Source organism: Zingiber officinale, chromosome 10B (genome assembly GCF_018446385.1).
Source record: "Zingiber officinale cultivar Zhangliang chromosome 10B, Zo_v1.1, whole genome shotgun sequence".
Lineage (NCBI taxonomy): Eukaryota > Viridiplantae > Streptophyta > Magnoliopsida > Zingiberales > Zingiberaceae > Zingiber > Zingiber officinale.
In genome coordinates, this window is record NC_056005.1 from 7,653,939 (window position 1) to 7,670,060 (window position 16,122).

The 16,122-nt window shown below is 37.6% G+C and overlaps 1 protein-coding gene across 2 annotated transcripts; it reads right to left on the reverse strand.

The window, feature by feature from the left end:
* Positions 1–2,207: 2,207 nt before the first annotated feature.
* LOC122028753 (CBL-interacting protein kinase 8-like) lies at positions 2,208–13,808 on the reverse strand. 2 transcript variants are annotated; one of them, XM_042587622.1, is made up of 15 exons: positions 13,470–13,807; positions 13,144–13,206; positions 12,928–12,999; positions 12,168–12,275; positions 11,995–12,069; positions 11,855–11,908; positions 9,775–9,900; positions 7,943–8,032; positions 7,121–7,243; positions 6,139–6,249; positions 5,376–5,492; positions 4,545–4,601; positions 4,390–4,464; positions 2,821–2,934; positions 2,208–2,652 (listed from the first exon to the last, which is right to left on the reverse strand). In XM_042587622.1, the coding sequence occupies exons 1-14, from the start codon at positions 13,626–13,628 to the stop codon at positions 2,839–2,841; spliced, it is 1,326 nt and encodes a 441-aa protein (XP_042443556.1). In that variant the 5' UTR covers positions 13,629–13,807; the 3' UTR covers positions 2,208–2,652; positions 2,821–2,838. The 2 variants fall into 2 exon arrangements, with proteins under 2 accessions (XP_042443556.1, XP_042443557.1); XM_042587623.1 differs by lacking the exons at positions 2,208–2,652; positions 2,821–2,934; positions 4,390–4,464; positions 4,545–4,601 and adding an exon at positions 4,642–5,163 and having other exon boundaries at positions 13,470–13,808.
* Positions 13,809–16,122: the final 2,314 nt, after the last annotated feature.

The following is a 16,122-nucleotide window of genomic DNA, read 5'->3' on the forward strand; positions in this document are numbered from 1 at the left end:
ATGGTCTAGGACGAGACCGAGGGGATATCCATGGCCACTTAGTTGAAGCGCTGAATGTACGCTCGGAGCGCTTCCTCGAACCCTTGTTTCAAGATGAAGAGGATGTCACTCGTCTTCTGATAGCGTCGGCTGCTAGCGAAGTGGTGCTGGAAGACGGCTCGAAAGTCTCTGAAACTTCGTATTGAGCCGTTCGACAGTCTTCTGAACCAATGTTGCGCCGATCTGGAGAGAGTCATAAGAAAGACTCTGCACTTCACTCCGTCAGTGTACTGGTGCAGCATTGTCTCATTGTCGAACTGATCTAGATAATCATCTGGGTCGGTCGTCCCGTTGTATGTCCCGATCGCCAACGGGGTGTGTAATGTCGAGGCAGAGGATCTTGTAAGATCTCCTCTAAAAATTGTCTGTTGATCCGTTCGGGAGATGCGGCACCTCGAAGCGCTTTTCCTTTTCACGCTTCCCGAACGGGAGCTTCATCGGAAGAAAATCCTCGCTCCTAATGCACTTGGGTTATCTCCGAGGGGGTTTGGAACAGAGCCCAATGGAAAGGAATTGGCGCGGATGGCGCTTCCCCTTGGGTGCCGATCAACCTTTGATTCTTCCCCTATACAGAGAGTTGCTCCGCTTGGTCTTCTTGGCCCGCTCGCCTATCGGTCGTCGAGGTTGCAGGTTGCGGTGTTGGCCGATCGACAAGCGCTTGTTGTTGTTGTTGCTCCATCGTCTTTGCTCCCCGTGCTTGCAAGAGCATCTCCTGTTCTTCTTGAGTGAATGTCACGGTAGTTAGTCATCCAGCGTCTTCCATTTTCTCGGCTCAGATTCAGGTGACGTTCTCACAAATTGCGCCAAATATGATCCTGTCTGAAAGTCGATGAGGTGAATGCTGGGGACGTGACACTCCTGCTGACCTCCGATGGACTTTTCTCCCGCCTGTAACACAAACAACGTCAGTGCCGAGTCAGGGAAGGGATCCCGGCGATAACCCTCCGACGCTCAAGTCAGTCTCCGGCGAGGCAAGAATTGTAGCGCAATTGTAGAGATCACGAGAAAAACATACCTTTGTCGATGCTTGGACCCCCCTTTATATAGGGCTCATGTAGCGTGTGTGCACGCTTCTTAAAGCTGACACGCAATCTCAAGCTTTCCATGAAGAGACATGTCAGTAAAGTATCTCTGACACAGTACCTTAACGGGCCGAGCATATCTTTGAAGTGACAGTGGAAGCTTCCGCCGTACGATCCTCTGTCTGACCATGCCGCCTGTCAGTGGCATTAGCTTCCAAAAGGATGTCGAAGGACATCCTGCTGTATCTGTTGTTTGGTCGAGCGAAATGGCCACTCAGCCAGGACTCTAACATCCCTGCGTCTGCTGCCGCACCGGGCGGAATAGTCGCTCGGCTGAAAATCCTCTATCCGAGTGTCGTTTATTGCTGGGCCGAGCGAGATGGTCGCTCGGCCATAAGCCCACTGTCCACCTGCTCCTTTGTTTGGTGGAGCGGGATAGCCACTCGGCAGACAGTTCACTATTCGCGTGCTCGGCTGATCTCAAGCCTCTTGCTAAGTCGAACGAGGGAGCCGTTCGGCTCAGCTCCTGTGTGTCCATTGAACGCCGATTTGACTACTCCGTGCTAGGCACAGGGGGTTGATATTTAACCCCCGATCGGACTATGTCCCACCCGACCGGGCAAGACCCTCCGTCCGTCCGACGACCATCTTGCCTCTGACCTTCATTGACCTCCATCATGATAGCGAGATAAAACCCCTCCTTATCACCACATCATACAATATTAATTAAATGAACAATTTCTTAAAATAAACAATAAATTTAAACACATCTTCAATTCACTAATATTCATAAACAATATTAAAAAACTCATATTCATTAATAAAAGTATTATAACGCTAAATAAATAAATAAAACTTTTAAAATAATAAATAAATTTATATTATCAAAATTAATAATTAACTAAACAAATTTAAAATATAAAAATTTCAAACAAACTAAAATTAAAAACTCACTAACATCTAGCGAATCAACTTAATTCATTTTTAGACTAAACTTAACTCAATTATCTAATCAAATAAATTTAAACATCACAAAAATTAACTCAACTTAGCTCGTTATAGCCCTAATTGACCTAGTCCGAAGTGTTAATAATTAAAAAAAAAATCTTTGCTATTTTTGAGTTAGATCCAACTCAATTGCTTTTCTAGACATAAAAGCACAACAAGTGGAGATTTGCATCAAAGAACGTACAAGCTCTTTGCTGTTTAAGCACCAGCAACATTGCATGGCCAAAAGCATAACTGCGGTTACAAACTTACAATACCTTAGACAACAGCAGTGGTGATTGAACACGATCAATATGGTATATCATGCTCAATCGATTGTCTGACTACAGAGGACTCAATTAGCCCCAATCAATAACACACACAAAAAAAAAATCTCAGCACGGCGAGAGTTGCTATTCTCGAATACATTACATCCATGTTGACAAAAGCATCCAGCAAAGTGGGCAACACTAGTAGAGAAACAAAGCCAAACAAGTTTGGTGCAACGATTGTTGATGCCTGAATTCTTTAGCTACTCTGATGGCAGGTACCTGGTAGTTGAATAAACTCGCTACAAACAAGAAAAGTCTCCCTCGTCTGTGACCTGCCCAGGAATCACAAATGTAAAATGATTCAATCACTACCCGTATATACTTGCAGCATTAAACAACACTAACTTTTGTGTCAACTGCATGCAAAATTATATCAAAACTAAATTCCATCATGTTTAAGAAAATAGAGACAACAAAAGATATTCAGTGTTTGGACAGACCATCTTAGCAAACAAGATTCAGCGTTTGGACTTTCTGGTGAACCGTGTTTTGTTCCTCTCAGTAGCGGGCTTCCAGATAATTTCATCCAGTTTGCTATGGAAGTTTTTAGTGAACTGCAAATCAAGTTGACAAGTAATCAGGAATTTTCAGATCAATAAAATTTCAGATAGCTTTCCTCAATTGACATGGAATTGTGATTGATAAGTAGCGGAGTGTTGTGCTAAAATCTTCTTTTGGTTACCATTTCTAGCGTCAGCGTCATTTTACATTATCTTCACTTTTACAAGGATTGCATGATTCAGTAGAAATCTAAAAACTTAACTTTCCTGAAAGGGCAACCAATTTCGTCTATTGCAATAGGTACTGCAATGACTAATTATAGCATGACTTACAAAAGGTACAAACAAGTTTCTATTTTGTTTAAACACAATCTATTAATTTACTTTGCAACTAGCTCAAGTATCCACATTGCAATAGATTTTAAAATAACTAATCAGCGACTTGGAAGAGGTAAAAGGGTTTCTATTTTATTAAACATAAAACCTATTCTAAATGGTAATTTTTTTAACAGTTTCAGCTTCTTGTTGATGAATTTTTATAATCTTGTTTTACTCTTAAATAACCAAAAGATTGCAATATCCATACTGTATTCAGGTTATCTCCTTGCTTATAAAAAATCAAAAAAAATTGTGTACTTTCAAGATATTATAACATTTTTTTTTGATCAATTTCATTTACAGTTCAACCTTCTAGTTAGCACCTAAGCAATTTTGTGATCCATTCTGATGCTCAATCTGTTCTACTATAATTTACTATGATTCAACCGACAGTGATTCTCGATCCATAGTGGATTTAACAAGAAGTGTTGAAAATCCAGTTATGGTGAAATGAGCAGAACAAGCAGTGAAGGGAAAATGCCTATACCACAAGACAGTTTAGTTACCTGTCAAAGGTACATGCCTCTTCCAATTCTTAAAATATAGCTTAGGTTTAGTTCTCTGCATAGAAGAACTACTCTGACAAAGGTGTGACTCAAGTCAAAAGATTAAAAATTCTGTCAGCCACTATACTAAGACTGATTAGAGGAAGGTAGAGGGGCCTCTAGAATAGACTTAACTCATGAAGTTGGTTACAATAAAAAAGAACTTACACAATATAAACTACTGCACGGATATTGCAAAAGCATGAGATAAGAATAAGACCTTCAATCCTACTTATCTTCCACAGCTTCTCTATCAGCTACCTGTCTATTTCTATAAATGGCATCCCGCTTATTTCCATTCAAGGGATGCCTTCTCTCATATAATATAAGAAAAAAGTCAATTGCTTAGAATCTAGTTTCTTTGTGACCTGTAAATGTCATTATTCAATTCAAGCACAATTCTGAAACAGGTATCACACCAAACATAGTAGATACTATCATCAGCCAACATTTCTAGTTTGTATTCCTTATCAATGAGAATTGATGTTTCGGCAATAATCATGTGCTGTTTGAAATTAAAATCAAATTCCAAACACATCACATTAGTATATTTATTTACAAGTTAAACTGAGTAACTGAGACAGACCTTTAGATAATCTGTCACGTCTCCAGATGCTCTTTGAATGTTCACCATCAAAAAAGATGGAGCAATTTCAAATATCTGCTTCACAATTCAGGACAAGGCCATGAGAACATCTTAGGACAAATAACCCTCATATGCTAAAAAAATAGCCAGCTTACTTCTATCACAACTGAGAGATGAGCAGTTCTATTTTCTGTAAGGCCCTCCACCCTCATCTGCATATTTTCATGTGATTAGGGAACCACAAACCAATTGATAAACAATTCATTTTCATGACAACCATAAAAGGGATAAAAGGATCAGACACAAATTATCTAATAACAAAAATATAGTATATGTAATATATGGAAATTTATTTTTGGCTCTCATATTATTTGCACCGTTTAAAAATATGATTTTCACTTCCTATCACGGAAGGGAAACAAAATCATTAACTGTAATGGTACAAATTTCTGTTGACTAGTTCTTGCTCAAAGACAACCAAAAGCACAGAAAATGTTTAACAGTAGTAGAAATGGCTCATAGTTATGAGATCCTTTCAGTATCCAATTCCACGTTAACAGAAATGTAAGTATTTGACAATAGCCGTAATTGGGATTCCAAATGTCTAACCTAGGTAAGTTTAAATCAAATGCCATGCGCAAGAGAAGTGCCCATTTCTTCCCTGAGAAACAAAAATGCCCACCACACATGCTATGAAAATTGTTATGAAGAAAACTCAGTAGGGTATCTTCCTGGATGTGCTTTTACCAGTTTAATTCAAACCACCACAGATACCTGCAGGTAGTCATCCCTATGTTCAGTTACAATCATTATCGTGTTTAATAATTTATGCTGACTGATTATGCTTCAACATAGAAATAACCATGTCATACAGCCTCTAAGTTCCTAAAGTACCTACTTTACATAGGAAAAGCTACAGATCAACATAATAATTCCTTTTTGCATTTAATTATGGATATATTCAGGAAAAATTGCTGATATTAAACCTTGTAATTACGGATGTGAGTTTTGAAGCCCATTGATTGTGCAACAACCTCCATACTTGACAATACAACTTTAGCTGATTTGCGAGATAGGAATCGTGTTATATGCCTTGCATAATCCTAGCAAAAGATCCATAACAAACCTTAAATAGAGAAAATGAGGTGAGAAAGCATATCAGATAGTAGCAATAAGGATACAAAAGTAGTAGTGTCACTAACTATTTGAAGCGGAAAATCAACAATCAAAAGCAGATAGTAATATACAAAAAACTGAAAGTGGAATAAGATAATGACTATCTAGTTCAAAGGCCATACTTATTGGACACTGAAATTATTCATTGTTTCAGTATCTGGCCCTAAGTTGAGCATAAATAAGTCACAATCTAGTAACCCAACACACTGAATGTTAGTGTTATACCTAATTGCTCATGATTTTTTTGTTATTTTTTCTTTTTGAGCAGCCCCATACATCAATCTTCACATTCTCATCCTGTTAAACTTTCTGTTCCCTATCCAATACTCTGATTCATAAACTATCGTATGCATCTACCAATCTTATCAACCATTACTCGAACTCAGATTTAACTAAGACAAAATGATACTGTATGAAGCGCCTTGAAGTTCAGAAATGTACTGCAAATGTTTTGCTAATTTCTGTTTCTGCATCACCAACTCAAGCAAGATGAAAAAGATAAGCTAAATAATGCCAAATATTTAATCCTTGTAAAAAAAAACATGGACAAACCAATTGCAGAATGATGCCTACCTGCCTTCGATCAAATAATGCTGCTAGATTCAACCCCTCTGAGAGAATTATCAGATCAAATGCATTGAGATTTAGAGGGCCCAACTCCTCGTTCCTAGATTGCTCATTCACCTGCTTGCAAGAGAGGGCCCCAAGGAAGAGCTTAACAATATTTTCATGGACTACTTTAACCAATTTATTTCTACCATAAAAAAATGATACTAAATCAAGGCCACTGAATTGAACTCTGGTCAGAAAGTCATAGTTCACTTATCAACTGCTAGGCACTTGTTCATCCAAAATAACCAAGCAAAGAAATAAATCATCCAAAGTGAAATACCTCTTATAGTACCTGGAAGGTAAATTCAGAGTGATCTTCACAATCAAATCACTCTGTTGAGTAATTCTGGCTAGGAAAAGTGATTTCCTCAAGATGAGAACAATGATATTTTGTTTTCAAAACTGAAATGAGGTTATTTATACACAATGCTTGTATTGTACATGACAGCTCAATTTTTTACTCTCTATGTACATGGTCCCAATATAAAAATAAAAGATTGGATGGAAAAGACAGAATTGACACAAGAAGCAAAGGAGATATTTTTCACTCTTCCCGAACTGTTCGCATAGATTAAATATAAAGCAAGCAATCCATACCGAAAGCATCTGTTATCTTATTTCTATTGAACTTCCGCATAAAACTACAATTAGGCAAAATAAACGGATAAAAAACCATTCATTTCAATTTGAATCTATTGAAATGAAAGAGATAAGAGAGGGAGATGAAGACCAAAGAAAATATTAGCCAATATAGTAAAAATTTATCTAATTAATTTAAATATTACATGTGATGTAGTCTTGCATCGTGTGGACAATTGAGAGATAAGACTCATCCCCAAATACTTTAGACATCACTGATGTTGAAAAATAGACATTTCCTTGCAATTAACGAGAAGAAAATAATTAATAAATATAAATAATGAAAGATAGCCTAAATTATTACCTCAGATTCATCGAAAACAGCATATATATCATCAAGGTTAACCTCTTCCACTTCCAATGGACTAACAGGCACATAATTCTTCTTGAACCATTCGTCATTTCTGATATCTTCCATTCGCATACGCTGCTCAGGTTTGAGTTATAAGGTGGTATAATCAAGTTTGAGCAACAATAATATAGTTAACTCAACAGAAAATGCTGCATAAAAAGTTATGATGAAAATAAAATTAAAAAAAAAATCATCTTCAAGCATCAATCAGTATTCTAACAAGGACCTTGTGCCTAAGCCACATAACTGTAGGGATATGTCCAAAACACTAACTACTTGTAGTGTCCCAGGAAGATACTGAACTGTATATTATGATGTCACTACTTGATTTGTAATACACCATCTACTTGGCAAACATCAAGGTTGTTGAAGCTAGAGGCCCCAAACCCATTAGTCCTACATGAATAAGTGCAATGGTCTATTATATAAGTCTAATTTGGTCTATTTCCTAAAAACTAGAGCTTTGGGGATAAGTGCTTCACCAATCAACTTTAACATTGTATCAACAAGTCTGAGGTTCAAATTCCACTAGTGTCAAAATCAAGCCCATACTACTGAGTCATGATTAGCATGAGTGTGTTGAAGTTGGGAGGCTCTAAGCTCATTGACCTAGACCAACAAGAGTGGTGGTTCATGATATAAATATAAATTAATCTTTTTCCTAAGCCACAGATTAGCATGAGAAAACTAAAAGACATACACACACAACATTTCACCAGTTTGCTGATAAGTAAATAATTATTGATAAAGATATCAGTGAAGAACATTACTTACAGTCTCAGGGTTAGGATCAAGAATTCTACGGATAAGGGATCTTGAACCGTCTGAAAACCATGACGGGAAGGAAAATTCTGCCTTATCAATCTGCATGAATTATAAGAAAAAAGAATTTTAAATTATATTCAAAACACAATTCCTGTAATCTATACCTAGACCAAACTGACCCGGAATCAGAGAAGATTTCCTAATTGATTGTTAAAATCTCAGAAAATAATTGTAAGTAATTACTTGTAAATGTTGGCAATTACAATCAGATAAGAAAAATGCAAAGAAATACATTAGAGACGATTTGTTGTAGGCAATTCTTATAGATTTATAAAGCATTCTGAGTCATTCAACACCAATTCACCAATGCACAACCAGTTGGCCAACATCAATATCAAGGACATGGAATGGTAGGCTGTTAGCTTGATTAAGTTATGTTAAAGGATTAAGTCTTTTCACTTTTCAAATTCCACTACATAGGGTGCTCTTTCAATTAATGAACTCTAACAAACTTAGAAGCATTGAATCAGCTCTCTTCCCACTGCAATCAGTTAGTGTTATCAATTAAATGATTCCATTGTTTGAGAATAATTGATCTCCATCAAGTAAACAACAGATACACCCAGCAATATACAAGCATGGAAAAGTTGCATAAACATATCATGCACCAGCCGAACCACACTGTCAGGCACTAGACAACATGCTCAATGCATCAGTTTTGCTCTAAAAGAGATTTGTATAGAAGAGGCGCAGCATTATTGCCATCATGCCATTGATAGATTGCATAGTCATTGTGTAAGACAAATGCCACATTGATCCACTTGAGAGAACTAACTAATTAGTTTTTTGGGCCCAATATTATCCCCAAAATATTAAGTCCAATTCGCAATAGCCGCTCATCCAAACTTATATACTCCATTATCCCACAACTCTCCACATGGGACTACATTTGTAAATAAACAAAAAACAATGAAGAAATGATACACATAAACGGATGAAAATCAAAATAGAAATTAGAAAATGAACCAAATTAGATAAAACTTCTACTGAAATTTTCTTATATAAAGTTTGTTAATGCTGCAAACTAGGGAAATTCCTAGTAGTTTACTTTCACAACATTTTGATCTACAATGAAACACCATCTAAAACATAATTGCCTTCTAGAACCTTGAAGATTTTGCTACTTTATGACTTCTACAAACTTTAGCACCACAACATCTCCCATAACTAACTTTCTTAAGACGGGAGAATTCAGGTAGACAAGTGCAAGAAAAAAATAGATCAACCCAAAAAAGATGAACTTCTTATAGATAGTTTCAAATCTTAAAACAGGGATATAAACAACAACACCAGATGCCATTTAACTAGATATTTTTAAGCCTTGAGAATATATTCTGGGATCAATTTACAGGTCAGGCACCAAGATCAGGTGTTCTTTTGTCCAAAAGTGTAGTTGATTGCAGTTTCATCCCATTACATATATGAGTCTAAAATTGTACCTAGATTCTATCACTGTCGCTTCTAAAATATGTTTGGTGATCTTTTTGGAATTTCCTTTTCTTATCCATGAATGGGGATCATCTTGCAATCAAACTATTCAAAATCTACAGGGATTTCACTCTGAGCAGCCTTCCAAGGCGCATGTAATTTGATTTAATGGAAGCAATGAAAAATTACCAATTCCACTTGTATGTTGCAAAGCTTTCTACCAGATAAATATTCTCAACCAGTCACACTGGATCTTTTTTTGTTGTCTAATTAGCCTTAACAGATATTAGAACTTTACTGAGAATGCTACATTACTTGACAAATGGAACAAAACAAAAAAAATGATGATGTACCTTGCTATATAGAGTACCCAAATCAACTTCGTCAAAAGGAAGATATCCTGTCAATAAAACATAAAGAATGACTCCACATGACCATGTATCAGCAACAGCACCATTATAGCCCTTGTGACCAAGTACCTGGTGGAGGATGTACATTCATGCACGCGTATTAGGGGGGAGAGAGATACCATCAAGAAAACTAGCATTGTCCATTTTTTAATAGGTAAATGGCAAAAGAAAAAAAAAAGAAAAGTAGCTTATGTTGATGATATTATTGAAAACCAATATATGATATCATGAAACAATGTGCTAAAATAAAGTCTATGATTTAGTTATCATTGTGGTAAAACCAATTCTAGAAATCAAATGCCATAAGAAACTAAACAAAGAAGATCATCTGCTAGAGGTCATTACTCATTACTAGCTTCTATTACCAAGAATAAAGGCTTTATAAGGCCTACTTCTGACTATTTTAAAACGTACATTTTGTTAATGCCCAAGAATTGCAAAACTGCACTGCAGTCTAGACCTTTGAAGTTTGAACTGTGGTGTAAGATGTTTTCCTGTGGCTTTGCAGTGCCTCCAAAATCAATGCAAAAAAGCCTATAGGACCAGGAAATTATCAATAATGTGCAAGTGTAAACAAAACTACTTTATCTTTGTAGCTTGGGTGTGAAAGCAGTGGTGTGGCTCTTCTACTTGATGTCACATGGCTAATTGCATTGACCCACTCCTTAATCTCACATGGTGAAGTATAGGATGCTTCCATGTGTTTATGTTTAACTGTTAAGTGGATGTATCTCCACCTATTTGACTAATTAGTCGTTTAGGCGGTTCCACCTTCAGCTTTGAAACATCATGACAAAGAGCAATCCCATCCATACGGTCATAATTGTTCCCTTTGTTTGCCTGAGATTTATTGCCTAGAATTAACAAAAATTATTTTTTTTCTCAGACTTACCAATAGGAAGGACCATTAGCAGTATATCAATCACCTAGGCACTCGAGGCCACCTAATAGTTGCATAGTGGATAAACAAGGTATTTCTAGTGTGAATAATGACCAGTGAAAAAAACATCAACATGAATGTCTGGACAACTAGACAAATATTTTAGGCTTTAACAGTGGTCCATTATTTTCTTCACTATATTTCAATGTAGCCAAAGGGCCTAATAATGAGTTGCCCAGATAACAGCTGAACCATTTTAATAATTTTTGTGTACTGGACCTTTCAACTAAAAGATTTCTCATCTATTTGTTGGAGTTGATATCTACTGTTAGCTCAATATAAAAAGCATACACTGATAGTTTGATAAGAATTTTTTAAAAAATAGCTGAGAATTTCTTTTCTTTATGTGTATGTGTGTTAGTTTGTAATACAACATGATTCTTGATGTTTGTCTCATTTTATTCTCGAAGTCTTCTGATATCAGCATTCAATTGAAGAATGGAAAATGATTTCTATGCAAGTTTCATGTTTGAATTTCAAAGATAATGAGATTATATAGTACACTCCAGATCTGATCCAAGTGGCAGTTGGATATCCGTATTCAAAGAAGACTTTCCAACTATCATGACCTTTAAAAATTAAAATAAAATTCAATCATGCATCACAAATCTAGAGAGAGCACTTTAAAAAGTTGATCAACTGGGAAACTTTTTAATATACAATTTCCATACGCTCCATAATGGATTGTTCATGAGTACAAGTAGAAAGTCCATGAAATTAACTTATTGCAGTCTCCATGAAAGTTCTCTTTGCTAAATTACCGAAAAAGACAAATGTCAATAGACAACGAGCCTTCCTTTTAAGAAACCCATCATTTTACGTCTTCAAATAACACAAGACTTACAGTATCCTACCCAACATGAAGTATGACTGATTGCTGTTAGCTACACCATTATGATATAAATAATAAAAATGTAAAAGAACAAATATACAGTCATGTCTTGCAGATTCATATTATTAAATTTTAAGTACATAGGAACCAAATTACTAAAAATATTACATTCTTAGATGTAAATTAATTACGTGTATGGTGGCTTATCCAAACTTGAAAATGCTTGAGATATTCTTTCTCAAAGTGCATACCTCTGGTGCCACATAGTTAGGAGTTCCACAAGTGGTACGGAGAAGACTATCTCCCTGAATAATAAAGAAAGGACAAAAAAGTTTTCAATAGCAGAACAAGTTAATCTGATATTTATCTAAAAAGGGCTACGAGAACATACCTGTGCAGGCAAGGCACTGAGACCAAAATCTGAAATTTTGAGATTTCCTTGTGAATCTAGGAGTAGGTTTTCAGGCTGTATATAAAGTTATACAATGAAAAATGATATGATGCTAAGTGTTGCATGCCAAAGCACTTCTTAGAAATATTAATTCTAAGTCAACTATTTAACACCTTTAGATCTCGATGGTAAACCCCTTTATTATGGCAGTAGCCCACCCCATCAATGAGCTGCTGGAAATACCTCCGTGACTCAGCTTCGCTAAGTTTCCCGTGACGAATCTACACAATGTGGAATTATTCATCGAGTAACTTGCACTGAATCAATCATGAAAAGAAAGAAAATCATAAAATAATGTGCATTTGATTTTAATCTATCTTTTGTGCCTGCATTTTGTCAAAGAAGTATCTTTCCTAGGCACCATAACATCAAAAACCATGATTAATCAACTTGAGTCTCCGCTTTTGTTGGCACAAATAAGCAGAACAGGAAGTTTACATCTCACAGATAACTGAATTCCATGATTTATTGTATTTTATTTTTTTTCATGAACAAAATTGCTGCTATTCCACAAGCTAACGGATGGAAAATAAAAGTAGCAAGTATAACAGGATAAAGCAAAAGCCTTATATCAAAACAGCAGTCAATATGTTATACATACAGTTTTTTCAGAGTAAGAAATCATAGTGAGTAGTGTTTCCAACAAAATCAACCGGGCAATGAACAGGCTCAAGCAAAAGCCTTACAATCAATATATTATGCATTCAGTTTTTTCAGACATGAAGTGTAGTGAGTGACGATCAGTTGTATTTCCAACTGAACAATGAACATATTCATATTGTGAAGTGTAATATATTCGAGGCAAAGTAGAGCATGAAAGCCTCACAAACAAAACATCAAAAAAAATAAAAAGTTCCAGCACTGAAGCCTTACAATCTTGTCAAACAATTCGCCACCCGTAATATATTCGAGGATTATATATATCTTGGTCCGGCTTGCCAGCACCTACATGCCACAGAATCATAATCATGCGACAAGAGGTAAACCTGAATGAAACAAAAGAAAGAGTGCAAGGCATCCATCTTAAATCGAGGCATCAATAAACGACATGACAAAAGTAGGAGCTCCATCAAGAAGATGAGGGCATGCCTCGTGAAGGCGAACAACATGGGGATGTCTAACCAGCTTCATAATGGAAATTTCCCTCTTAATCTGCATAGAAAAAAAAAATCCAAATAAATGGCTCGGAATCTTTTACCACGAATTTCCTATGTTAAACTCACGCACTACATTGCACACAAATTCGAGCACCCGGTTAAAAGCCTTTATTTTTCTCTAGCAGAGCAACGCAGAGCCAACTCCGGTCTCCTAGTATTTCTTAGATTACATCTTTTACAATCCAACCACCAGTCTGACAAAAAATCCAAATAACGAGAAAACAAAAAGAGAGACAAAAGGGGCAAAACCAGTAGTACCTGATCCACCATGTTGTGCTTGATGATGGTGGCGCGATCGAGCACCTTCATGGCGACGCTCTCACCGGTCTCGGTGTTCTGCGCGAACTTGACCTTCGCGAAGTTGCCCTCGCCAATCGTCCGGCCCACCTCGTACTTCCCAACCCGCCGCACCACCATCGCCCGCAATCCGCGCAGAAGGCCTAGCCGTTGGGTCCTTCGGGCACGACGCGCTTAATTCTCGAACAAATGAAAGAGGAAGATGAACGCGCAAGGGAAAGGAGGAGTCCAATCGAAGTAGGTCGAGTGAACAGGGAGAAGAGCGTTAGTGGAGAACCGAACAAAAGCGGTGGTATCTTTTTGCCCTTTCTTTGCCTTTTGACTTATACTGCAATGAAGCAGAGAGACAGGATGAAACTGCACTGTTCAGCCGCGAGTTAATTAATAATCGATATGAAATGGTTTTCATTATTGGTTCGAACCACTTTTATAATGCAATAGTTGACGTGATGGAGCGGCGGAATTAATGGATGAATTTATTTCGACGTAATTCAAACACTTGATCAATTAAATAATAATAATAATAATAATTATTGTTATTATTATTGAAACTATGTTAGACGGACAACTGGTCCTGATGTCTTAGTTGACATTCACAATTATGATTGCAGTAAAACACGTAGCACATTAGTTATGAATAAGTCATTTCGTTGCGCCACTAAAATAGAAATTAATATGAACTTTTCATATTCGTGGTATTTTTCTAAAGGCAATCAAGGCAAGCCGAACAGGTGTATGTCATGCTTATTATTAAATTATATCAAGTCGAGCCGAACATGGGAGTCTGGTCGAGCCCATAATGAGCAGGAAGTTCGGTTAGATTTTGTGCTTTTCTTAGCTGAGGCGACGATCCATAAGCGGCACAAGGCGCTTTGCAGGGCCATGGCCATCTCAGAGTTACCCTGTTCTTTGTGGTTTTCTTCCTTTAGTTTGATCTACTCCATCAGAATTGCAACTACTTTTCGATTCATCAGTTTCGTACCATGAGAATTTCAGGTTATTTGGTAGACGAATATTTACAAAACGAAGCTTGATGATTCCAAACAAAAATTCAGAAAATGCATGCATTCAGAAATTTGTGTTTCTCACATTTTTTACTTCTATACCACCTTGAACGGAAGTGAAAGCCAAGTTGCAGCCTGCAAAAATTTCTTCATTTGGCTTGTGCTGCTTCTTTACGAATCCCTCATTTCTTTGTAGTGCATCCAAGTTACAACCGCTGAAGGGTTTATATAAAGCTTGTACGTAGCTGAATACTAGATTATATTGCTTCAGTCGAGTAAATTGATGCTCCATTCTATAATGCCATGTGATACGATATATAGAGGTGAGGGTTGATAAGATCAGGCAATTAGACGTCAAAGAGATATGATAGTCAGAAATTAAGAGAACGTGACAGTTGACAGTCAAGAGAAGAAAGAAGTTAGACCACCTCACGTCAGAAATTGAGGGTTAGCCTTTCGGACGTGTATACACCGGGTGCAACAAAGTCGTCTCGCCGTCAACACTAATGTCATTTCCGCCGGCTTCCGTCTGACTCAGATTCCGGACAGGATCAATTTGACGTCGTCTATGGGAATCCCCTTCACCTATTCTGGAACGTGACAATGGAGGACACTAGCAAGATCAACGTCACTATGACAACCGAAGAGTACGAACTATTCAAGGAAGCCAAGAGACGAGCGGCTTCCAAACGGCACACCACCGCTTCACAACCACACAAGATGCCTGCAGTTTCAAAAGACCAGACCCACGCTTCAGATAGGGGGTCTAAGAGGAAACAACCCGAAAATTTCCCTCAAACTTTCTATCGCGACCCCTGCCCGAAGTATTACAATAAGAAATAACAACACCAGGCCTCCACAGCTGAAAGTTCCCCACCCAGATATTCGAAGAAGGGGAAGACCATAGTCGTCAGGAAAGAGCTGAGAGAGTTGCCCGAGGAATTACAAGTACCCTTCTCTTTGAGGGTGCTTGAGGAGAAATTGCCGAAGGGGCATAAGCCTCCAGCCATCAGAGAATATGACAGTAGCAAGGATCCAGAAGATCACTTTCACAAATTTCAAAACGTTGCGTTGTTACATCAATACAGCGATGTTATCAAGTGTCAGATGTTCTTAAACACTCTATCTGGGTCATCACTAAAGTGGTTCGACGGATTGTCTGTCGGATCCATCCCTTACTTTCAGGACTTCAAGAACACTTTCTTGCGTCATTTCGCCAGTAGCAGGAAATATTAGAAGACTAACCATTGCATATTCGCCCTCGGGCAGAGGCCTGCAGAGCCACTGAGAGCTTATATAAAACACTTCAATCAGGTAGCTCAGGACGTTCCATCAACTACCTCAGAGATCTTGATGAGCGTCTTCTCCCACGGTCTAGTGGAAAGGGAGTTCTTCCGAGCCCTCATTCGAGAGTCTGTGAAGAATTTTAATAAGATGCTGGGAAAGGCATCAAGCTACATTAATGTAGAAAAAGCTCAAGCGATCCGGAGGAAAGCAGATAAGGCGTCTGCTCCTGCCAACAAGTCAGAGAGAAGACCGCCCCAACCTCCAGCTCGACCCTTTCCTCGCTCCAAGGATGCCCGATCAGGATTTCCGCCCGATCAGGAATC